The 25,146-nt window shown below is 34.6% G+C and overlaps 2 protein-coding genes across 3 annotated transcripts; both read left to right on the top strand.

Annotated features, from left to right (window-relative positions):
• Positions 1-442: 442 nt before the first annotated feature.
• Smp_041630 (hypothetical protein) lies at positions 443-24,620 on the top strand. The gene is made up of 4 exons (XM_018798718.1): positions 443-526; positions 9,652-10,549; positions 21,627-22,192; positions 24,565-24,620. The coding sequence occupies exons 1-3, from the start codon at positions 495-497 to the stop codon at positions 21,846-21,848; spliced, it is 1,152 nt and encodes a 383-aa protein (XP_018653632.1). The 5' UTR covers positions 443-494; the 3' UTR covers positions 21,849-22,192; positions 24,565-24,620.
• Positions 14,131-17,862, top strand: Smp_168470.1 (hypothetical protein; the record flags this gene model as incomplete). 2 transcript variants are annotated; one of them, XM_018798719.1, is made up of 4 exons in its annotated part: positions 14,131-14,133; positions 14,602-14,824; positions 14,861-15,294; positions 17,626-17,862. In XM_018798719.1, 4 exons carry the CDS (start codon positions 14,131-14,133, stop codon positions 17,860-17,862), a joined length of 897 nt encoding a protein of 298 aa, XP_018653634.1. The 2 variants fall into 2 exon arrangements, with proteins under 2 accessions (XP_018653634.1, XP_018653633.1); XM_018798721.1 differs by having other exon boundaries at positions 14,602-15,294.
• Positions 24,621-25,146: the final 526 nt, after the last annotated feature.

Here is a 25,146-nt window from a genome sequence, read left to right as displayed (position 1 = left end):
GTAATGCTTTTCGTTATTAGTCTTCAAAATCACCGTAAATTCCTTGTTACTAAAATTTTTCTATGATCTTCATATAGGGTTTATCAGCTGATCAAACAAGTGCTTTAATTGGTGTTATAAAAGTTGGCAAATTTTCACCACAACAAATAACTTACAATGACGGACCATAAACTCTTATTAGGTATAATCTTAGCTCAATTCTTTGTGTGAACCACATTTTTTCAGAACGTCTATCGGAAATAGCTCTCAAGCATAAACAATTGCAGCAGTGAATCTACTATAAATTTGACTTTCCACTTCCGTGTTAAATAATAATATATAAAGCGTGTTAGGATGGAATTGTACCCGTACTATTGGATGAACATTTGACGCCTCATATGACCATGCCACTTGCGAAAACTTAAGCGCATTGTTTAAAACCACCACTGTGATCTATATCGCCGGAGGGGGGAAATACAACCTCACTCTCCAGTTGACGTATTTGCGTTCCAGGAATGCCGGTCGGGGATTCACAAACTCGTCTTGTGTTAGTCCAATTTTGTTTACTTATCAATTTTATAATCCTAAGTCAATTACAGCCTGGGGGTCACCTAATTGAAAGCAATGATGATAGGTAATGCACGATTAACAATCGTGTCACAAGAGGATCGTAGACTAAATGTAAAATGCTTACCGTTTTTACATTCCTTTAAAGTGGTTTATTTCTATTTAAAGAATTTACAACATGCTTGCTTATGTATTTTAGACACTTAATGCTATATGTGGTAGAATGCGATACTTCCCCTATTGTACAGGATACTTCCCCAATTTCCTTATTTTGGGGAAATTTTTATCTGTTTTGGGTTAGTCTTGTGAAAGCCACGATAGAAAACTTTGGGGAGGTGACAATAAGACCCCGATATTTCCCTAGGTCTAGAGAAAATCCCCAAGTTGTTTGGGGAAACTTTGGGTTTGCCCCAATACTTCCCCTGAAGTTTATAACACTGGGCTTTTACCAAACTTTGTAAAAAACTACCGAACTTTGGATTTTGGGAAGAACCCCAAACGTAATGAGGCAAGGTTAGATGCTCAACTAACCTTATCAACACCAGATACTGTTGGATACTATTTTTGGTTTAGTTAATCAAGGCGAGAGTAATACAGATTGCTTTGATAAATCTGATACTTGTTTGGTTTTTTCCTTCAGTACACAGCTTGTTCTCTCGTCTTAGAAAGTAGTATCACAGTTTATTCACCACGCACTGGTTCAAGTTGTTTTTTATGTGTATATTAGTCAGGAATTATTTCTGATAAATAATTTTCCGTTCTCATTAACTTTTCATTATTTGACGTCCGCACATCGAAAGTGTGAGTTATTCCGTAAAAAATGATAGACTAACTCATAGGAGTTCCGTAAACATAAAATATGAACACTCATGCAATAATATAACGTCTATGCTTGTAAGCACACTTTTCATGTCACAAAATGAGTGAGTATATTATATCGCCTAAGTTAAATGTAATCCAATCAGATCAGGCATTTATGATTTACTGACATTTGGTCGTAAATGACTTCAAAACCGTGCTCACTTCTGTTAATACTGTTGTGTGAGTAAAGCTGAGGATAAGTTCAAGGTACTATATAAAGATAGCAAATCGGTTGGTTAGATAGTGAATCGCTGCCAACTAAGGTGATTGAGATATGTAGCACATATTCCCATCCATCTATCTTAATGCTTGATTTGCTGGTGTAGGAGTAGATTAAAGGAATGCCAGAGGGCGCTTAAACAGAAAGATAGCATCATTGCATAAAGTCATTGACTGTTGGGTCAACATTCGTGAGTAAGTACTGGCTGCCTTTCTGGAGTCTGCACAATTATCGTGACTAATGATTAGAGATGTGTTATACGTCTAAGAATTGGTTGAAACAACCCTAATGCGTTCACTTGTCTAACTTTAGATTTCGAGTTTTTAAATCATTTTGCGGCTTATGCTTCCTTAAATCATACTGTCTATGTCTAATCCTTTTTACTACCACTGGTTTTTTCTTACATATGCTACCCCAGAATTTTCCTAAATTTATCTGTTTGTGCTGGTGTATTATAACAACTTGGGTCGATGCACGTATATGCTAGGTTCGACGTTTTCTATGGTTGAACGATTATAATAAATGTTATGAATACTATTTGTAGATTCATTTCATAGTTACGACAACCTGGGTCATTGAATAAGTGTAGGAACAGTAATTCAATGAAGTCAGCAATAATCAAATATCATCTTAAAGCTATCAAGTCACTTATATAAAGCAAAGCTACCCATTCAAAGGAATTGTACACACCTTTTGTACCCAAGGTGACATTGCTAATATTCCAAAGACGATCTAGATATACGTAGTTTGCCATGCTTTTGTTGTACAAAAGTTGATCTCATCTACATTATCATTGATAAGCTATCTAGATTTATGAACCTCTCCGATTTTTCCAGTGGTTCGTCCCCAGTAATGAAAAAAAGTACATCCCCTTTTTTAATCATGCTAAGTTACTTCTCAATATTGTAAGTTTATACCACACTTGGAATCGTTTATTAGTATGGAACTAATTTCTACTGCACCATCTACAGATTCGGTGAGACTACAATTTATGGAGGACTTTTTAGCAACGCTAAAATGACCTTGTAATGTCCACCTAAATCAGAGTTATATATTAGTGTAAAGAATTAAGATTAAAATTTACAGTTGAATGTTGGGGTTAAAAATTAGATTTAATGTTCTCGTCACGAACTGATATCAGCTAAACTTCCAAAATGCTATTTAGCCATATGAATAGATGAATTTCGCACCGAAATCCAAGACTTGTTATCCTAAATCTGATTGGTTCGTCCATAGACTGTAGTCTCAACGCAAATTCTATCTAGACTCGCGCAAAAGTGAGGTTTTTCGTATAGTGGACTTACAACCAGTTGTTCTTGCGTTTCTACCCGGCCATACCCACATTAATATGGATTTCTGAGTGGTATCAATAACTCTCACACGAAGTGTAGCTCAAAACCGACAATATAATCCCTTACTTGGTGAATATGTTACATGCAAACAATAATATTCACGCCATCCACTGGGAGAATCTAGTTGATATCAAAAATATCCCGGTAGTCTATAGAAGCTCAGTATTTATTAGGAAAATGCTTTAGAGTAACAACTGTGTGTGATTGCCATTTCCAAATAATCTTGGATGCACTTTCCAATAAGTTGACATTTAGTTTTGAACCTAGCTGAAATCGATACCAAGCACCAGTATTTGATACAACCAGTTTATTCCTACCTTACCAACAGGGTAAAGATTTCGCTTATCAAAACGTAGAGGTTCAGATAGGTACACAAAAAAGAGCGACAGCTTTGTACGGACTTGCCTCATCAGTAGCTAGTTATAGTATTTAAGTTTAGACTGTAAATGCAAAAAACCAACGATAACTGTATCAAAAATGGTGTAGATCAAAGATCTGTATACAATACTGTCTCTTTCATACAACTTACGGCTGAGAAATCTTCATTGGATACCTAATCATCTCATTCTATTTACTTGTTCATCCGAATTCATCATCATTTGACGCAGTTATAATAGATTTCGCTCTTCATTTTGTCTGGGTGTCATTTTTGAGGAACACAGTGAGTCAGTTGCATCGTTGAACCTACTACATATATACATTGGTTCAAGTTACCATGGCCCTTTAGGGCAAATCCCAGAATAGTAGAGACAGTAACAGTGTTAATGGTAATACAAAATATTAATAATCGAAAACACGTTTTGGGAAAATGTAAATTAATGAAATGAAGAAAATTATGTAGAATTCGGGGAAAGACAAAACAATGGATGCACCTACATCATCCCAAACGACTTTAAACCATTTCATTCCAAGTCTTAAAAACCCTAGCCAGGTAGTCCACATCTGTCAACATAGCTCAGTCCAGTTGTTAGTGACTTCATGGACTGATGCCATGTTTTTGTTTGGCTACCCTTATCTTTCCAACCTACTTCTACACCAGGCAATATCGCTCGCTGAGGTATACGGTGGGCGAACATACGTAACAGTTATCCCAGCCACCTCAGTTGATGGAAATTTACTGCCTCATCAATCGATTCGCCATCCGTGCATGAGCGATGCTTCGAAGATACAGACAGTTAATGGAAATACGTCCCTATTATCAGTAGGTTTTACAGTTTTAAACCCGGATTACAATGACAACTGCAAAACATAGTCTATAATTGTTAATGAATACGTATGTGTTTCTGGTACTCAGTCATAGACGTCTTAGAAGCATTGCATACTTAACGGGGAATACCAAATAGGTAACATAGAGGTTACACGTATGATATTGCTGAAAGGTGATAAATCAATCTGTGAGACCACAAATTTTCATCGTCTGAGATGCTTGGGACATGCGCCTCTCATTCCAAGCCATAACATACCTGGATGTAAAACGATGACTCAGTGGTTGAGGCACTTTTTCATCAACAACTAAACTATAGGTCCCCACATCTCTATGTTTGTTTCGTTCTCGTTAACAGATCAGTATCGCTAAGTCTCATGAAAACAGTGTAGTTTAAAGGCGATGCACGAACCTATGTTCGATAAATAAGTTACAATAATTACGTACAGTGGTGGCTAGCGTGTGTCAGTTAGAAAAAGGTTAGTGACGCCTTCGTCCTATAAGGTCACTGATTGCTGGATTGAGTCTTTCCCCTGTATATCTAGACTCCCTGCTTGTTGTTCATCAGATAATCATAGTCTGTGACTGGAAATCTTGAGTGGGTTGACTGAAAATTGGCTGTCGCGGCGCACGTTTTGTTATCTCTTCTAGTTATTGCCTTATACTTTTCAGTTCCCGATTTTAATCCAGTTGACTTTGTCTCTCCATACTAATTTCAAGTGTGGACTACTTGAGCCGATATACAATTCCCTCTTATCAGTATGTTGCGTTCATGATATAATTATAATGTTCATCTTCCATCATTTGCATGTGAGTTATTGACATTGTTTGACTAAATGGCTAACTCATATGGTGATTAATATATATATATATATATATATATATATATATATATATATATATATATATATATATATATTTAAGTATTCAAACTTGGAAAGAAATAGGTTGCTACTTATATTGCTAGTAGGTATTTGTTTTAGGTTTAATCGTGTCGTCTACGCCGGATTCGAAAGTTTTAAATGTATATTTTGTCAAATGATTTGTGGCTAATTTTTATTTAATGTTCACAACCGTGTCTGTTGTGAGACAGTAACTCACTGAAGACAATGGTGAACGGCCGCATAATATCGTGAATCGATTGAAGTGAGACGTTAACACTGTTGGATGCCGGCTCACTCTTCTACGGGTTAAGCGTTCGCGCGCAAGACCGAAAGTCTCGGGTTCGAGTCCCGCGTATGTTATCGTGGATGCGCACTGTTAAGGAGTCCCATACTAGGACGAAACGGTCGTCCAATTCTTCCAAGTTTTCACTGGTAGTCTAGCTCAGATCGTCCCATGAATTCGACTATTAAAATATATAAGTCTATGGAAAGAAAGGATTGCATCATAGAGTGATTGGATATCTCAAATAATAAAAGAAGGTTGTGTAATAAGTAATTAAGCGGTTAAAGGAGAATAGGGGGGTGAAAGAAAATTTCCGCGACTGAATTCTCTCTATTGTTATTCAGTGATACAATGGGTTCCTTTTATTATTATTATTATTATTATTATTATTATTGAATATAAACTTGAATATTAATTGTACTCATCTAAAACGATAGTCCTCTTCGTTAATGTACGTTCCAAACTAATTGATTTTCTACATATTCAACTATCAACCAGATTCTGATTTCATCAGTTGATTCATTTTTTCATTAGTTGATTATCATGTGTGTATATTAGAAATCAATACTTGACTACGCAGACTATTAAACAAGGTGTCTTATAAAGCACTAGGGAATTGCAGTTTCAAATACTGGTTCACATATTTGGATTTAAATGGGCAAGTAGTATATATACATATACACACTGTTTTTTACACTTAAAAGACTTGACTTCAATTTATTTACTTACACCTGTTACCTCTCATGGAGGTGCATAGGCAGCCCACCAACATTCTCCATCGAACTCCTAGACAATCCTCTCCAGTTGCTATTTCTCCTTTTTATGTCTGCTTCCAATTCTCGACTCAGTGTACTTGGTCACTGAATTTATTTACATTAATTTAACCAAACGACGAATATAATAATGACTAGTTAAAAAGGGAATTTTGTCAGTCAAAAATAGTTGTGGTCTAGGATATTTGGAAAAAACGTCTGCTTAGAGATTCATTTTCAAAGACCTATCAGGTTTTAATATAGACATTATCTCTCAACATATAACTTGCATAAACTGTGGTACATTATTCCATAAATGAAAGAAAAGTTATTTGCACCACAGATAGTTTTTAAATAAACAACTACTGGGGACCGGAGAGCATTGTAAAACTGTTTTGTCTGAGTTGAGGACTACTCATCAGTATGCACCGACGACACAGTCAGATGTTATATTAATGCTTCTCACCTTATGGATTACTTTCCAACCAATAAGTTGACATCCATTGGCTGGTATTTACAACTTCAGTCAATCTACAATATCACTTTATCTTCCCTCTCTTATTAGATTGTTAAGATTTTAATAACTGTAAAGAGACCAATTCTTAATGATACTACTATTTAAAAATAACTTTGAGTTGCATTCTTAGCAGGTCTCTTTGTAGTCTACGGTCCACCAATTACATAATACGATATATAATGAAAACTCGTTTCGGTGTTTCAAATTTATTTTTACAGAAAATCCCCAATGTAACTATAATTTTATACTAAACTATAAGATTTTATCTTCTAACCTTTCTGTCTCTCTCTTCTATTTGTCTATACTCATTAAAATTTTGCTTCCGTCCTCATTCACATTACAGTACACTGATATATTTTGTGTCTGACCTTATCTGTCTGGTTGTCAACTCTAATGACCTCGTTATCAAACTCATGTAGTTATGTATTGTCTGACGTCATTGTATAAAATAGTCGTTTGTTACCGGATAAACGAAACACCTGTTCTTTTATAAAAGTCCACTTATTGACCCTCTTTCAAAATTCATTAGAAAAAAAAGAAATGGACAGTTAGTGAACAAAGATAATGACCTCTGATTATTATTTTATTTATTCATGGTCTATGTGTACTTATTGTCTGTTTCATGGTTTCTTAGTTATGTATATTTGCGTACCTATGCGTAAAAACAGTTTTGAATTGAGCAGTCCTACCAGTTGTATTAATTATAATTCCTTGTATAATCATTGTAAATAGGACGAAACGCGCGCCCTGGATTCTACTGCTAACCACTGTCCATTTTTGCTTATAATGCTTGTGAATTAAGGCAATATCGAGGCATTACGCACAGTATGCACATATGCCAATAAGAGACTGACCAGTTACAGTCTTAAGCATCAATGGGAAGATTCAAACAAACAATACTAAGTGAATTCAAATCATTGTAAATGTTTAATGAATGCAATTACTTAAACGTATCCAGTCAGTCAGCGACAACGTAGGACCAGGCACATATATGCATCGGTCCAAGTTGCCATACCTCGTTAGCACAACAAGATGAACACCGGATTCACAGAAGTAATTAATTTAGTGGTGGTAGTATATAAAGAAATGCCCTGGTACGGCCGAGAGTGGGGAGAGTCTGCTCTCCCTCTCGAAATGCTCTCAAATGGCCAGCGAATATATAGCTTCTGCCAGGGAAGTCCTACTCACTGCCTTCTCGTGGCGGGGGTGCTGTTCACAAAAGTGAGAGGACGAATAGCGAATGTACGGCGCTTTAACCGGGTTGGTGGATGTGGAGGATCCACCTAGGGGAGTTGGAAAACCCTGATTCCAAACTAATGGTGTACATGGGCTCCAGTATCCTGAGGGAACAAATGGCGTACGAATCAACCGTTGATCACCGGCTACCATGGGACTGCATCTCATCACGATGCTCCACTGCCTTGTGGATCAGACATTCAGGTCAAAGGCTCCGGGTGTGGGCCCCTAAGAAAACCACCTGCTTCAGTTCGGGCACCTGGTCAGTATCACAGCCCTCACACAAATCGAATGAGATTTGTATGGCGCATATGTATCTGGTGCTTCCTTGTACCAATATTTATGTGTTTAAATAAAAATTTAAAAAATGTATATAACTATATAGTATAGAAAGGAAAACAAGTTATGAAATAATTTTAATCTCAAGGTTTAAGGGAAGATAAAGAGTGTATACACCTACGCCATTGTGATCGATTCTGAGCCATATCACCCAGAGTCTCCAACCATTGGTTACGATAGTCGCACGGACTCCAACCAGGTAGTCTGCATCTACCAACATGGCTCAGACTAGAAGTTAGTGACTTCAAGCACTGATGCCACGTTTTGGTTTGGCCGCCCCTAACGTATCCAAGTCATTTACTTTTTTTTGATCAAATAAAAAAAGAATCTTCGTTTTCTTCCGTTCATATTGATGATGCAGACTACTTGGTTGGGGTCCACGCGACTGTCGTAACCAATGGTTGGAGACTCTAGTTGACATGGCTCAGAATCGATCACAATAGCGCAGGTGTATACACTCTTTATCTTCCTTAAATGTTGAGATTAAAATTGCTTCATATCTGTCTTCCTTCCTATACTTATATCCTTATATATAACCTTTCTTTTATACGTTACCACCACTAAATTAACTACTATGTATTCGGTGTTCATCTTGTGCTAACGAGGTATGGCAACTTGGACTGATGTATATATGTGCCTGGTCCTACGTTGTAGCTGACTGACATATTGATGAGTAAATATTATATATATATATATATATATATATATTAGTGGCGGTTAAATTGTCACATTCCCTGTCTATGCTCCCTATAATTTTGTGAAAATTATAGCCTAATATTGGAAAATTCTCAGTTTCAAAAACTCTATGATACCTACTTCAATTTTGGTAACCAGGTAGTATCATTGTCCTTTACATAAACATTGTAACTCAAAGTCAAGAAATTAAGTTTCGACTTAGTTAATAACTTAATAAACTTGTTTTATCACAGAACAATGAAATTTATTGTCTTTTTATTATATGTATAGTGAGTTGTTCACTTGGTTTTAAGTTTTCAAATTCGATCTTTCATTCCAACAATAGTCACTGTGGGTGATCATTTGAGAAGGTTAAAATTTGTTTGTCACTTTGTAATGTAACAACTTTACTGTTTGGAATCTTAATTTTCATTGTACAACTTGATTCAATGAATGTATGTATAACCAGTAACATGTAGAGAAAGCTATTGAATTCCCCTCCTAACTATTTTAACATCTAACGTAATCATACATTACATAGGTATGTCATTGTCATTTGTCGTCGTATTATCTTATCAAAAAATATATCTAGGGTGTTTCATCGAATATCAATCGACATAAGAACTTATATTTCATTCACGAAGATGTAACTTAAATTTTTAAAAAATTCGCGTTTCAGCATCTCAAAAACACCCCTTCCCCCGTATTCTTGTGAATTCGTCTATCCACTCAATATCCCAGAAAAGACCTAGTTATTTTGTGTGTTTTTCTTTTTGCTTCAGGGATAATCTTGGCCTAGATTTGAATCCATATAATATTGTCCAAGGCAAATCATTCACCCGGTCTGTATCCATTAGTGAACCGACTTCAACTCCACCAGAGTGTTGTATTACATCACATAAGAATAGTTCGATTATCGGTGATTGTCTACCGTCTATACGATCAGCCAGTGGTGAAGGCGGCAGTACAACATCGGATATTTCCTTCTCGCCATTCTCTTCTGCGGCTACAGCAATTACGCCTGAAAGTCCCCTACCACCGGATTCAAATTGTTTCCAATCAAATCCCTTAGCTTCAATAATTGGCTATTCTGACATTGGTGGTGTTGATTTTCCTGTTCAACATTCGACCACTTCTACTAGTACTCCTGCGACCATGAATATGTCTACTGATAATACTAATAATGATGATATTGATGCTCCAATAAATCAGCCTACTGACAATTCACCTAAACCAAATCATTCAAATATTTTCAATCAATCAACTGATCATAATCAACAAAATACCTCCTCCTCAACCTCTTCTCCTTCTCTCTCTTCCTCTTTACGACAATTTAACGACGATAATAATAATCATGATAGTATCTACAATTATAATGTACTATTTCAAAATCCAATTACCTTGAGAACAATAAATTTCCTTTCACATTTACTTGACTCACGTCTATCCCCAGACTGGCGTTCACCTTTAGAATATTGGCAAAGAAATACTATTAAGTCGGATTTATCTTCAAGTATTTCCCAGTCATATTCTTCTACAACCCCCAAAACCCTTACTACTGCTACTACTACTCTTACACCAACAATTAGTTGTACAAATAATACAGATTTTACTCGTTCATCATCATCTGATCAGGAAGTATGCGCAGTGAAACGTTTCAAACCGAATAGTTCATCTCAGGTAAATTTTTGTCTGTATGTTAACAGAATATTTGAACATATTTTTCTTTCTATTTGTTCATAGCTCCATATGACTAGAAACTACTGTGTTTGTTAACCCCACTGCACATATCGAATTTTAAACAACCAGTCACATTTTTTTGCAATTTCAGCAGAATATCAGTTTCTTAAAATATTTTTTGGAAACACTAATGCTACAATGGGCAAGATTCTTTGTCTTTAGGTTTCGTGCTAGTTTGGCTGTGTTCACTAAGTTATTTCTGTAATTATAAGAGAACTAGTGCTTCCACATCTTAGGAATTCTAATCCATATCACCCAGCACCACAGTTAGGAATGTTACCACTAAATTGTTTCTGGTTAGCGTTTTTTAGCGAGTTAGTTTTCTACGGGATGGGTCGCTAACCCCATGCCCAACCCTCCTCCTGTATCCGGGCTACAGACGGAGTTACTAAATTATTTAGACCGTGCTAATTAGTGTTGTATACGCAACTCGTTTTCACAGGTTTTTCATGAACTTAAACGCTCTCAGTAGCATATTTTTGTTTGTAGGTTCTCTAAGCATTATGCAATAGTCCTTTTAGGAAATCACGCCAATTATTGTATGCATTTGTGCCCTTGTCGAGTTACTAATATTTCCATTTTTTAAAGAAATTTTTCATTGGTCTCATCATTAGCTGCCACGCAGCTAGAAGGCTACTGATAACCATTGTGGATTGTATGACAGTTTTACATTTTTTGGTACTTTGATTTTCATTTTTACTCCAATTTAGTTCTGTCTTAACCTCATATCCATTGGTCTGTAGGCTTACACTGTTATTATCTACATGTAGGCTTCGTTTAATTTCTATGACTGATAACTAATCAAACTCTTCTCTTTCTAGTTAGTGGTTATCGTTAGAAATGATAAATTCTTGTATAGAAAAGGTTCACCATTATTCCAGGGCTCGGTCTGCATCCGGTTGGTGCATTATTTTCCTCCTTCCCTTTAGTCATGTAATTACAACTATAAAACGAAACTTTGTAAAAATCCATGTATTTACGTGGCCGATTATCCGTTCTTAAAACACATTGATAATTAGTGGAAGTAATATACAATCGTGTTTCCATTATTATTGATACGTACATAAACACGTATAACCCTTATATACTGGTCCCCTATATAATCAGATATCTTTACATGACTATGAATCCAATGCGAGCTTCATTGGTTAACAGCATGATAAGGTAAAGTATATAGGATTAGATTTTGAAGTAAAATAAATTATCAGTAATATAATAAAATTGATAAAATAGTGACTCACGAATTCAGACACTGTTCCACTTATTTCTAAGTTGAACAACTTGATTGACAACAGTTTCATACAGATTAGGTAAGTGTAATAATCTAAGTCTTTAATACACAAAACTCTGTAGTAGGATCACTCATTAATGTTAGTTACTCAATAGATAAATCAATTTTATAGGCTTTAAGATAACTTGACCCACTTATTTCACAGTAGTCATAATGAAATACACTAAGAATTCACTTAAACTAGAATCAGAACTCTCATTCATCTTAATACATTTGTTGAATAGCTCAAAAAGTATATGACGTATAATCGAGTACAATTTATACATTTGCAGTATTTGTCAACTATAATCAAATGTAAAACACTAACATCATAGCATAACACGTCAACTTCAAATGGGTAATTCCTAGAATTCTGGAGAGAAATCGTCATGATCAGTGGTTGTGCAATACACAGAGAGTTCATAGAAGTTTAAAAAAACGATATGTAAATCACTGGATTATTGCCAAATTAACAATCTCAAGTTTTAATGTTTCCCGTAGGATATGAATTATTTGAAAAAGTATCTTTCATGACAACAAAACACATATCTCTATTGCTCCCTGATTTTCAATAATGAATTGTTTAACAAAAGTTAATCCGTAATATGAACAAGTTTCCAATAACACAACCCTATATAATAATAAATATAATGATTAGATAATTACTGAAGATACTCATAAGTTGTTGCTAAGTTGTTTTTTATCGGTTTACTTTTCTTCATTATTATTTTGTTCTCACTCACACACACACACTTTAATATCGAATTTTTAACCATATTTCATATCAAGAGTGACATATGATTTACTAATTTGGTGAAATTTTCTCTCTCTTTATATTATTTTATCTACTTAAGTACATTTGAAATAAACAGTTAATTTAAATTCACTTAGTATTGTTTGTTTGAATCTTCCCATTGGTGTTTAGGACTGCAACTGGTCAGTCTCTTATTGGCGTATGTGCATACTGTGCGTATTGCCTCGATATAGCCTAAATTCACAAGCATTGTAAGCAAAGATGGATAGTGGCTAGCAGTGGAATTCAGGACGCGCGTTTAGTCCTATTTTGGACTCGTCAGCTGGATGTACACCTGCATCTCAGAGTTGATGTTCACTCTGGGACTCGAACCCAGTAACGCCATCGCGTTATCCACTCGGCCACAGAGTCCTGATAGCCATCAACTCTGAGATGCAGGTACATCCAGCTGACGAGTCCCAAATAGGACGAAACGCGCCTCCTGGATTCTACTGCTAGCCACTATCCATCTTGTTCAACACTTCTGAATGTTTAAATGTCCATATTATACAGTTGTGTATTGGGACTCATGTGTTCAATATGTGTTTCCCTTTGTGTTGCATTGGGTTGGTACTCAATTGTCTTCATTCTTGACTCAGTGTACTGAACAACCATCATTATTTGACAAAATAAACTTCACGTGTCACGGCTTATCATGAGTTTCTATCAAGAGGAAAATATCTACAACAGGATCATCACTGCCTTCGATTATGAACCGTTACTGATGACGTCTAGAGCCAATGCATTACACTATGTTTGAAACTATTCAGAAAGTCAAACCTATACAAATCTAACATAATTATCCTCCATTCCATGTTATCATGTCACAAACTAACCACTTGTTCACTTTTTCCACAAACTATCAATGTCTAGACATAAAATCTGACAAACAGTATTCTCAAATACTGACCGGACCACTAAAGTTGGTTTTCTAAAGATACTAGTAATAATGTATTCTAATAATGCCTACTGATAAACACACCAATGTTTAGATTAACATACAGTAAGAAGACAACGTTTATCAGATCCCATCTTCTATTATCAAATCCATCGTTGAAATAGTTCATATAATAGATCTGAACTCAGTCTATGTAATTGTGTATAAAAATGTTGGCAAATGCTTTTATTTGGTAAAAACTCCTAACCATACGAAAGGTCATACACTTTCTGTATGTTCATAAATCAATTTGTACTTATACTTAATCTACCGTAGTAATACTGATTTATTATTCATAATGTGATACACTTAGTTTTTTCTATACATAAAATCTCTCGACATGTAAATGTGTAGTGTGTGTGTGTGTGTGACCAAATTGTCATTCGAAATATATTGCGCTAATCTGATATCACATGAATGGTACTGATAAACATCGTGTTCTCGTTGCATTATCTAAATTTAATCTAAAGGCCTAATTGTTTCTCATTTCCCGATTACTTTTGTGTGACAAAACTGTTATAATGGTAGTGTAAAACATAGAATGTTTATATAAAAAAAATAAGCAAATATAGGATCATGCGATCACATGACATTATATATTACAGATAGTATCAGTGGTTAGGTTGCTCTCAACTTCAAACCACTAAGTCCTAGGTCCACTCCCAACAGTGATCTGCACAGTTTTGTTTAAGAAAATCAGATGTGTTGATGTAATTGTGTAATTTTTAATGATCACGTCAAATCTCAGGTTACTGTAGTATATCCATGAATTTTACATATCTTTCAACTTTCACTAACTCTATGAAGAGTGTCGTATTGTTTCTTTGAAACCAAAAGATAGTCTCGTTTTTAGGATCCAGGATTATCTCTGTCAGAAAACTCAGGCATCAATAGTCACCATTAAACCGTTTTTAATTTATAAAAGCACACGATTTTTACTATCTTCCTAAATAAGAATTTTATGCCCTCCTGTCCAATTCTATTTGTTTCAGCCTCAAAATGAAATTCAACCTACAAGTAATGAACCATCTGCTACTACTAATACCACCACACTACCATCCACTTCTCTTGTATATCATCAATCTCATCAGTCAGTTCCGTCAACATTTATATCTGCACGATTAATTCTATGCGCCAGAAATCTCGCTGACCATTTTGAGTCTAGATATCGTGATTTATTACAATCCATTAATCGAGATGTAGCGCGTTTAAATAGTAATTCCAATAGTGATAATATTAATCATAATATAGATGATCAAAGTTGTACAGAAGATACAAACAAAACGACAATGATTAGTGTTAATGATAATGTTACTAATGTGCGTGATACCAACACAAGTGTAAAGAGTGATAGTAGGATTGGTGATGGTGATGCCAGCGGTGCTGCTAGTCATGTGAGCGATGATTCACTTCAAACTCGTTTAGAAATGGCACGATGTCAATTTCATAGTGTTCTAGAAGAATTATTTCTTGAGCGTATTAACTGGGGTCGTATAATTGCAATGTTGGCATTTTTGCGAACATTATGTGAAGTTGTTGAAGAGAACAATAAACATATGAATTATTCAGTTTCACATCAGTCAGTTCCACAGTCTCATGATGTTTCAAAGTCAACTGATTTGCCTATTATTTCTTGTGAACAACTTGAGCATAATGATGATGTTACATCTGATTGTAATAAACAGGTAAGTTTTGATTTAGACTTATTTCACAAAATTTTATTGTCACTTTTTTTCATTGAATAGTCATCTTACATCGACTTCAAATCCTACATCCCTATATTGATAGTAATGAAGTATAGATTTGTTTACTTTACCAGAACTACTTCTACAATCCTACTGGTAAAAGTAGGCCTTAATTGTTAGGGCGTTCGACTTTCAAACACTCAGTCAACAATTTGAGCCTTACTCTACTTAATTCGGTTTGGGGGACCGGGAGAGTAGTATCAGTAACCCTTCTATATACACACAAATTGTGGCTCAGAATTTCTTCATCATATTTCAGATATTGATGTATTCTAATAATAAGTTGGAAGACTGAAACACCAACTTTGGGGAAAGGCTAAAATTTATATTTGTACGAGAACAAATAAAAAAATAAACATTGATACAGTTGGTCAATAAAAATTACCAGATGATTGGTGTACGTGGTTGACCAGAAAACGGCTTTCATTTGCAAGGGACGAAACATAAACAACTGAAAAAGTTAATTTTCTAGAGGACAGGCATATATAAATGAGTACACATACAATGAGTTCGATTAGCTAATAAACTTCCTTTCTCACGTACGTGGGCTGGTCTATAGAAAGTGTATCTCAGTATCAACTCTCGGACATCGCATGCCACAACCTTTATCAACAAATGTTTCGGATATGGACGTCCTTTGTGGCCTATCCGCTCCTAACATTTTCGTCCTTTCCTCTCGGCACATTCTTTTGGTTTGATCTAGTAGTTAACTGTTCAATATTGCTGACAATTTGTTAATCTAATGTTGCTTTGACTTCATCTGTTTTAAGTGAACAATTCCTGTTTGTTCGTCCTCTGTGTTTTAGATTACTTGTAGGTGTTATGCCTTACATATTTATCTGTTACCTTAATCAACTATAATATCAAGGCTATTTATCTAGACTAATCGTTGCGCACACTACTTTTCGTGTTGTCTTCTAATTACGTACAGACGTTTCGATTCATATGTTGTACGTTAGTTTGTATTTCTCCTTCGTTAATTAACATTCAAACTCTTCTTGTGCAAAATAAAATCTGTTCAATTAATACGCTAACTAAATTACTAAAATTTTCAGTGAATTAGGACGACTGTCAACCTTCTTTACTGATGAAAATATTGAACATGTGTAGTTGATTGTGCCCCCAGTCACTGATTCACTGTCCGAATGACTAGAGATAAACTGAGATTAAGGACATCTCTTGTGCCAACGAATTCTTTCGGAGAAATATTCACGTTTGAAGAAATGTATGAAATAGGGAAGCAGAGTAAGAAATAGACTTTTAAAGACTCTCAGTTATGTATTGAACACTGGGAACGATGTCGTTAAGACAAATGTATTGACACAATTAGAGAGCATTTTGAAGGTGAATGGGGCAGATGATGAAGTAAAATTGATGTTCTCTAAAATTTTCTAAGCATTTTCATCGGACGGAGCAGTAGTAGTAGTAATGCATTTTTATCTGCCTCATAAACAATAACTTACCATCTTATGTTCACATAAACTTTCATTATTTGGGCTATGAAAATAGTTAAGTCACTGTAAGCTTATCCATATATGTTTAATTTCTGTATCAAATTGAATCCCAAACGTATAAAAAAAATCGGCACTTATCTACTGATCAATTTCCCGGTTAGGTAGTCGGCTTTTAAGCTCCCACATTCCCTGTTACAACCGAAGATAAGTAGTGTATACTCTCTCTCGAATCGCCCTCAAATGACCGCTTATATATAGCCACTCACGGGGAAGTCCTACTCACTGCCTTCTCGTGGCGCGGGTGTTGTTTACGAAATTTAGGGGACAAAAAGCGAATATCCGCCGCTTGAACCAGGTTGGTGGATACAGATGATTTACCTAGAGGGGTTGAAAAACCCTAATTCCAAACCAATTGATCACATGGGTTCCAGGATCCTAAGGGAACAAATGGCGTATTAACCCAATCTTATTCACTGTTATGGGACAGCATCTCCTAATGTTGTTACAATGCCTTGTGAATTAAACTTCTGGGTCAAAGGCTCGGGGAACGATCCCCTATGAAAACCGCCTGTGTCAGTCTGGCACTCAAGAAGAGTACCCCATCCCTCACACAGATTTTGTGTGCTGCATATATATATATATATATATATATATATATATATATATATTGATGCGCTTTTTTACCATTGTAAATGTGTTTAAGTAAATTGATAAACAAACATTCATCTGTTTAAGCACTTTATAATCGTCAGAAGTTGGGTGTACACACTATCACAGCCTATTCTAAAATCTTTTTTTTGTTCTTGTTCTTCTGTAGTTATCTTCTACTGATCCATCTGCTTCCTGCAGTGATAAAAATACGGATAAAAAATTACAAGATAAAGATTTGGAAACTTCCATGGATCCTCATCAGTCGAATGTTAGTAACTTACATTTAATGTCGTTCACAAGACCTTGTGCAGCTGATTATACTTTGTGGACAGTTGAGTTTATACATGGTCCCCGAGGACTTTGGAATTGGATATCATCTCATGGAAATTGGGTGAGCAAATAGTTCTCTTTCCTTTTACTATTGTCATCTCTCTATTCTCTGCTATGTTTGATTGATTTGTTTGAGAAAATATTTCAAGTTAGTTTTATGTAACAACTGTAAACAAAATTATTCTCAATTTGTATTGTTTCTGGAGAATATCCCTCACAAATAACAAGTTCACTGTCAAAGGAATTTATAGTATCAAATCCACTTCCAACTGTTCAATTTTGATTACAATTGTAATAATCTGACACTGGAATATCAAATAACGGAAATAACTGTCTGCTACAGAAAGAGAAGTTTTGTGTATTCGAATATAATTGCTATAGGCACTAAACAAGCATTTCACCTTTTCATCCTAACCGTAGCTTCCATCTCGATGTGGTGGTAGAGCATGCCAGTTACCAAGACCCGTTCACTGTTATAATACCAGAAACACTTGTTGCTTAAGCTCCTACTTTACCAACAAGTAACAATGACTATAAAATACACATCAATTGTAATCTTAATGTAGATTGCTTGTAATAAGCTTTTGTTGTCCTTAGATATTTTGCAAAAAACCGACAAATCAGTACATTGAAAAATGCGTGATCACAGTTATTTCTTATTAAGTCCTTGAAATTATCACTCCATCATATGTATATAGTGAATATTCCATCACGAAGTAATGTTATTTGAAGAAATTATTAAAAAACGAACAACACTGGACAACTTTCTCGCCTTCCGCCACCTGATTTACGATCAAAACACTCGTTGAACATGACTACCGTTAAACTCTATTGAATCAGGATCCAGTAGTTCAGTACATTTGTAACTTCAGTAAGATTATGATGTAAAGTGATACAATCGTCTTATGCTGTTCATAAGTTACTGTCTCATTCTTGGTGAACTCTATAACCTCTTAGTGGGGAAAGCACTCACCTATCAACTAATTAGATGAGATAAAGATATGAGCGTCTCTCCTTGATCTACACAGTCAATTTCCTCACTATCCTAATGTGTTTGCCAAAATTCAATTACATATTTCTGTAACATTTCGTTACTTTCACTCACTCACTCTTTCCCTCCGGTCTATTTGTTTATCTCCAATATTCCCTTCCACTTTTCTTCAAAAATTCATAACAATGAGAGAAAAAATAAATGTAAAAGAGAAGGGTACACAAAATATGAAATTTTGTTGTTATCACTTGATAATTGTTCGTAATTTTTTGTCAGCGTTGTTGTTGTTGTTGTTTAATCATGTTGGCCTTCATTTTCATTTATTTATCTATTTTTATCGGATTGACACATGATTCCATTATGTCATGTTCTTTGTATATGCATAGATGTGAGTGTGTGTGTGTGTGTGCTAGTGTATCTTTATCCTCATAAACACAAAATTCATTACGTCATATAATGTGAGAGATCATTGTATTTCATGTCTTGTCCATAAAAGTAGGTAATATGACTAAATACATTTTTGTATATGCGTATATACGCATGTATGTACATGTATAAGTATCATTCATGAGACTTTCCAATTTCATTATTTGTGCCTTACACCATTACCGAAAGATGGTATGATGTAAGTTAATTGGGTAGCTAAACGAAAACAATTAACAAGTAAACAAAACAAAACTAAATACGAGAGAGAGAAAGTAACAAAGGTGCTATATGTTTATGAGTAACAAAAAGTTGTCACGTGTTTGGATATATTGTGACAAATAAAAACAAAGTAGCCGTTGTTTGTTGGCTTGCTTTCTCTTTAGTCATCATAAAGTCAATGAACTGAAAATAGGAGAATGCGAAACATCATGCTACTGTTGAAAACTCTAACCCAGTTACTGTCCTCTTCTTTTTATTCAACATTAGGTAATAATATGTACTTGGATAGCAATGGAATCCATGACTCACTGTCGTTCGATTTGGAATTCAGCTTTAGCTAGATGTGCCTGCCACATCCTAGTGTTGTTATTCACACTGGGACTCGAAGCCGATACCTTTCACGTCAAACGCTCAATGGCGTTATCCACTGAGTTTAGTTAGCCACTAACTTGTTCAAAGTGTGTTGTGTTTACATGTTAGAAAAGGTCTGAATTATCTAGCTATTGATATTCAGGACTGAATTATGATCAATCTTAGTACACTTTGTGTAGATTGCCTTGATATAATGCTACTGTGTATCTAATATGTGGCTAAGTGTGAAATCCAGGATGCATACATATGACAAAAAGTCGGATACTAGAAACCCTTATTGATACTGGTTAGTAATATCAGATGACTTACCTATTTCATTTGTAATTTTGCTTTTTTGGTTCATAATAAAGTTTATATGAACAAAATAGGTTCTCGGTAATAATAATGCATTAGGTGTATTATAATATTCTTTAAATATACTCACGATATCCTCCCTAATTTATAGAGTAAAGATCGGACGCTAACTCTGATGTTTATAAAATTAATAATAAGACCTTACATTGTACAGGGTGATTTTCATGTTCTTTCTCGATCCACATGCGTATTAAGAACAGGAAGATTGATCTTTCTTTAAGACAATTCTGTAATGTCCCCACAAACGTCAGTATTATTATACAACTTGTCTGTATGCATAGTTTGTATTGTAAATGAACATGGAAAATAAAAGACTCAGAATCGTTTATTCAACAATAAATTAGTCAATAATTCATTTCCTTGTCCATGAAGGAATTTTGGTGTATAACATTTAAGGCAAAAATATAGAATTCTCAGCAAAAAGTACTTCAACAAATTTCCTTTTCTTATTTCTTGGTCGATTCTGACGATAAATATTTAGTGATCGCCAGTTAGATGTTAGCAATTCAGAAATCTACATCTGAATAATGTACATTCTTTTCGCTGCATATTGCCAGCAATCACTTTGTCGCTGATTGTACTTTTTTGTAGCTTGTACAGCGAAGGATCGTAAAATTTTTATAAACACTCCTGAATAGGTTATGCGATTAATAAACATAATGATGTGTTAAAACAAGCAAAAGACGGCTAACTTGTGTGAAATATCTAGATGACAGCATCAGCTAGCCCAGATATTCAAGCAGGTCTCCTTAAAGATAATACTCAAACGGAGATTACTAGTTATTCTATCTGAAACGTGGTTTCTGACGTTGAAGTCATAAATAGTTTAGACAGATTTGATATATAATTGGTATATAATTCCCATTTAAACATTAAAATCAAAACACGGAGTTCAGCGACAGATTTGTTAACAATCTATAAACGTAGTTCGATGTAAATTCGTAACACACGTTAAAATTGACGATTGGAAATATGAACTAATGTTGAATGTTTTTGTCATTTCAGTAACCTGATGGTTCGTTATTGTTGAGGCTGGGGATTTGAACAAAGACTACTTTAACTATCCTAAAATGGTTCGCTTCCATTAGTGATTTCATTCAAAATATTGCTGAAGTTCTGTCGAAAACTTATGTCGGGTGTGTTTAAGACATGTCACAGGTAGAAACCATTGTCACAAATCAATTGACGTCAGAACTATACTACTGTACGTCTACTTAACAGTTCCGATGTTTAAAGGTTCAAATGACTGTTACATGTTCTGGGCTAGGTGGTCGGTCATGGAGTTATGAGTGCGTGCTTTGTTGAGTAGTCCCAAATTAGAGTAGAATAACTCTTCAATATTCCCTGATGTTTAGCGGCACCCCAACTAATACCAGTATATATCACATACAATCCACAAATTAAACTAAGGATTAATTGATAGAATTTGCATTACATTCCGTTTATCACTTTTTTTCTTCTTTTTCAATTCACAGGAGGGACTTATTAATTTTGAATCACAACGTGATGAAACTGACCGATCAACAGTAACCTCATCAACAATTGGAAATAATAGTTTAATTGGTTTAGTCACTGGTGGTTTCACCGATGATGATACGTTACGTTCACTTCGAAACGCTTTGACTAGTGTAGCAACAATAGCTGTTGGAGCTGTCGGCCTAGTCGCTGCTTATCGTTTTTTGAGTAGACGTTTATAAGTGATGTGACGTTAGCAATAGCATTAATTGTGGATTAGTAATTATCAACAGTTATTCATCATTATTTAATTCCCCCATGTTTACATTCATCGCCTACCTATTACATTTCAGAATTATATATGAACATAGTATACATTAATTATATCTGCTTACATCTTCATTCCGGTGACATTTTTATATATTCATACTTGAATATCTTCTCTTATACATGCAAAAAATAACGAATAAACTATTCAGTTGTAATTTTTCTTTCCATATGAAGAAAAGAATCTTCAATGTTTGCTCTTCTCCCACCTTCAATACATCCTTCATGTATTCATCTATCGTCGATAAAACATTGTCGGGTAAATAAAACTATACTATATATCTATCAGTTTATATCTATGTATATGATGTTTAAATTATAATCTATGCTGACAATTCACGAAGGAGAGAGAGAGAAATAGACTCAAAGGTTAGCTGTATGTACAAACACTTATACTGTTATCATGTACATTTCTATAGATAAATAATTGGTCATTAATTTGATTATCAAGAATAAACAAATTTTATAAATTAACCGATAGTTCGTGATCATCCGAACTGAATAATGTGTATAGTAGTGACTTGTAATTCATATTGATTGTTTGCAGAGATTAACAGTTGTTTCATGATTTGTATTAAATCTTGTAACTAAGCACTTGGATGCCCAACTTCTTTGATCCTCAGAGATCGTTAATTCATGAATATTGAACAAAAAACAGAAGGGAAATACATTAGAAGCTTTAGTTCCACGTTTGGTACATGTATAAATAATCAAGGGTATTTATAATATATCTCTGAGATTCTGGGAAATATTCTAAAGTGGCTATTGTCCATTTATTTGAGAAGTCTCTTGAGAGCTTCTAAAGAAAACTGATTAATCGAAGTACTTTCAGTATTTTACTGGTTCTTGAAGACTTTTTGAAAAGATTATCAAGGGCTCTCTCTACTTTCAATTTCGTACCTCTCTTTATCTAGTTCGATTTCATCATTTGAGTACTGTCAATAGGTGTTGCTCATAAGTGAACACATAAATATGTATCCAAGTTTACGGACTTACAAAGAAAGACATTATTATAGACAACCAGTTTTGTTATATAAAGAAGCGCAAATTTCATGACAACTCTTAGTACAATGTCTTATCGTTTCTATCAAAAAAGGAAGTGAAATCTACATAGAATGTATTCTTGCTACTGTAAGACGCATATTCACATAGTGTAATCATGTAAATCTGTGAAAAATACTATTTTATCGCTAAAATGTTAGTGTCATACGGACATGTGCATTCGTGTTACAGACTTTCTTTAAAAAACGAATTGAAACCTGGTTTACACTACTATCTAAGAATTATCATTCAACTGCGATAGTTTTCTTAGTTAATACTGTACTCAGTCACTAAATGAGTCTGGATAAATGAAGAAAAAACAAATATCAATGTATAGTAATCATCATCATTGAGTCTTGTTTGTTCAGCTAAAATTTATTCAGTCAAGTGGTCGATAAAATGTCATAACCTCCTGGCATCAAGGTATATTTTGACCTTGGTTCCCGTATCACCTTCCATCTAATTCACTTATCATAAAACATTGAATGTAAGAACAAAATATGTTCATGTTCATGAATTACAATGTAGTTTTCAGTGAAAGCTGAACATGAAACACGAATTTATCATTCGATTGGGACCAATTAAAACCGATAAATGAATGACTATTTCTATGATGTGGTAATCTATTTTGAGCCATACATTAATTTACAATTTCTAATGACTGTAGATTATTATATGGTTCGGTCTCACATATCCATCAACCAAAATAGAGTAATCTGTACTACTATGGAATTAAAGTACTTAGCAAACTTCTTCTCACTAGTCAATCTGTTTAATAATTACTAAAAATCATTACACTTTGCATCAGTTAGCATAACAACAAGGAATACGAATTCTATTGAGTTGAGGCCGTAACCAGTGAAGCTGATTCGTGTCGGGTGTAAGGCAGTTACCCACCGAAGACAATCAAAGATGAGCGCACAATTTCGAAGTTAAACATTATCGCCATCGAACGCCAGCTTAGTAGCCTAAAGGTTAAGCGTTCGCATGCCAGACCAAAGGTTCTGGGTAGAAGCCTCGCGTGCGGGATCATGGATACGCACTGCTGAGGAGTCCTATACCAGGATGAAAAGACCGTCCAGTTCTCCCAGGTTTTAAATGTTGATCTAGCTTAGATTGATTTATGATCTCAAACAAAAACTCAACAATCTCCTCAAGCCCATACTAAAAATTAAAAAAATTAGGACAATATTGTAAGTATTGAATGTGTCTATTGTTTGAAATACATGTTGACGGTATTGTTGTCCAGATGGAATAACTAAAGCTTCATGATTAAACTATCCATCTCAAAGATCTTAACACTTCCAACATTCTCAGTTACAAATATTCTATACCATTTTAACATTGAGAGTATAAACATTTTGAATACAAATGTCAATTAGAATGAATAAGGAAACTGTTCTGTTGATCATATATATTATCATAGTCTCTTGTAGAGCTTGACATGACTCAATCTAATAGTTAATGAAATGGTAACCGACAGCTTATTATTGTCATCGTTATTATTATTATTATTCAATACACTGTCATAATGTTTATCAATTTAACATCAAGTTCTTTGTGTATTTGTTTATTTACATCTTTTTTTAGTGATGTTCAACAATGACAACTACATCCGTTGTTTTAATGATCTATAAACTATTCAACGCAGTAACAGTACCATTGATGCTCTTTGTCTGTGTGCGTATTTTCTTCGCACATTCTTCCATAAAATTATGAATGGATTCACACATATACACATACATCCACTCTCTTCATTTTGTGTTGTTCCTCTTTCTCGATTAACATTTCTGTCGATAATGAGAGTGTTTGTGTGTTGATTTCGTTTCATTTGAGTCTTCTTAATTTTTTTTTCCCACGTTTCTGTTTGCCTTTTATTCAGTGACGATTCCTTGTTCATATTATCATTATTATTATTATGACTAGATGATAGGCCATAAAATCTCTTCTTATTCAACTGATTTTAAACATGTGCACTCAGAAGCTACACCTCACAAGATCCAAATGGAAACTCCACAATAAAACTGATGAAGAAATTAATCAATAAAACATAAGACATACATATCCATGCAGAAACTTGTCTTGTGTCATCTTCAGATTAAATAGTTGTGACTTAACAGTAGTAAGTCGGCATAGTTGTAATTGTTGTCATCATAATCATCATCATCATCA

This window comes from Schistosoma mansoni, chromosome 7, assembly GCF_000237925.1.
Source record: "Schistosoma mansoni strain Puerto Rico chromosome 7, complete genome".
Lineage (NCBI taxonomy): Eukaryota > Metazoa > Platyhelminthes > Trematoda > Strigeidida > Schistosomatidae > Schistosoma > Schistosoma mansoni.
This window is presented reverse-complemented; position numbering and strand designations above follow the sequence as displayed.

What these genes read in the sequence shown, in the direction of transcription:
- Smp_041630 (XM_018798718.1), top strand. Translation starts at nt 495, where the DNA reads ATGCCGGTCGGGGATTCACAAACTCGTCTTGT. An exon ending in GATTCACAAACTCGTCTTGT is followed by an intron (nt 527 to 9,651) that starts GTTAGTCCAATT and finishes TTTTTGCTTCAG; the next exon opens with GGATAATCTTGGCCTAGATT. An exon ending in AACCGAATAGTTCATCTCAG is followed by an intron (nt 10,550 to 21,626) that starts GTAAATTTTTGT and finishes TTCAATTCACAG; the next exon opens with GAGGGACTTATTAATTTTGA.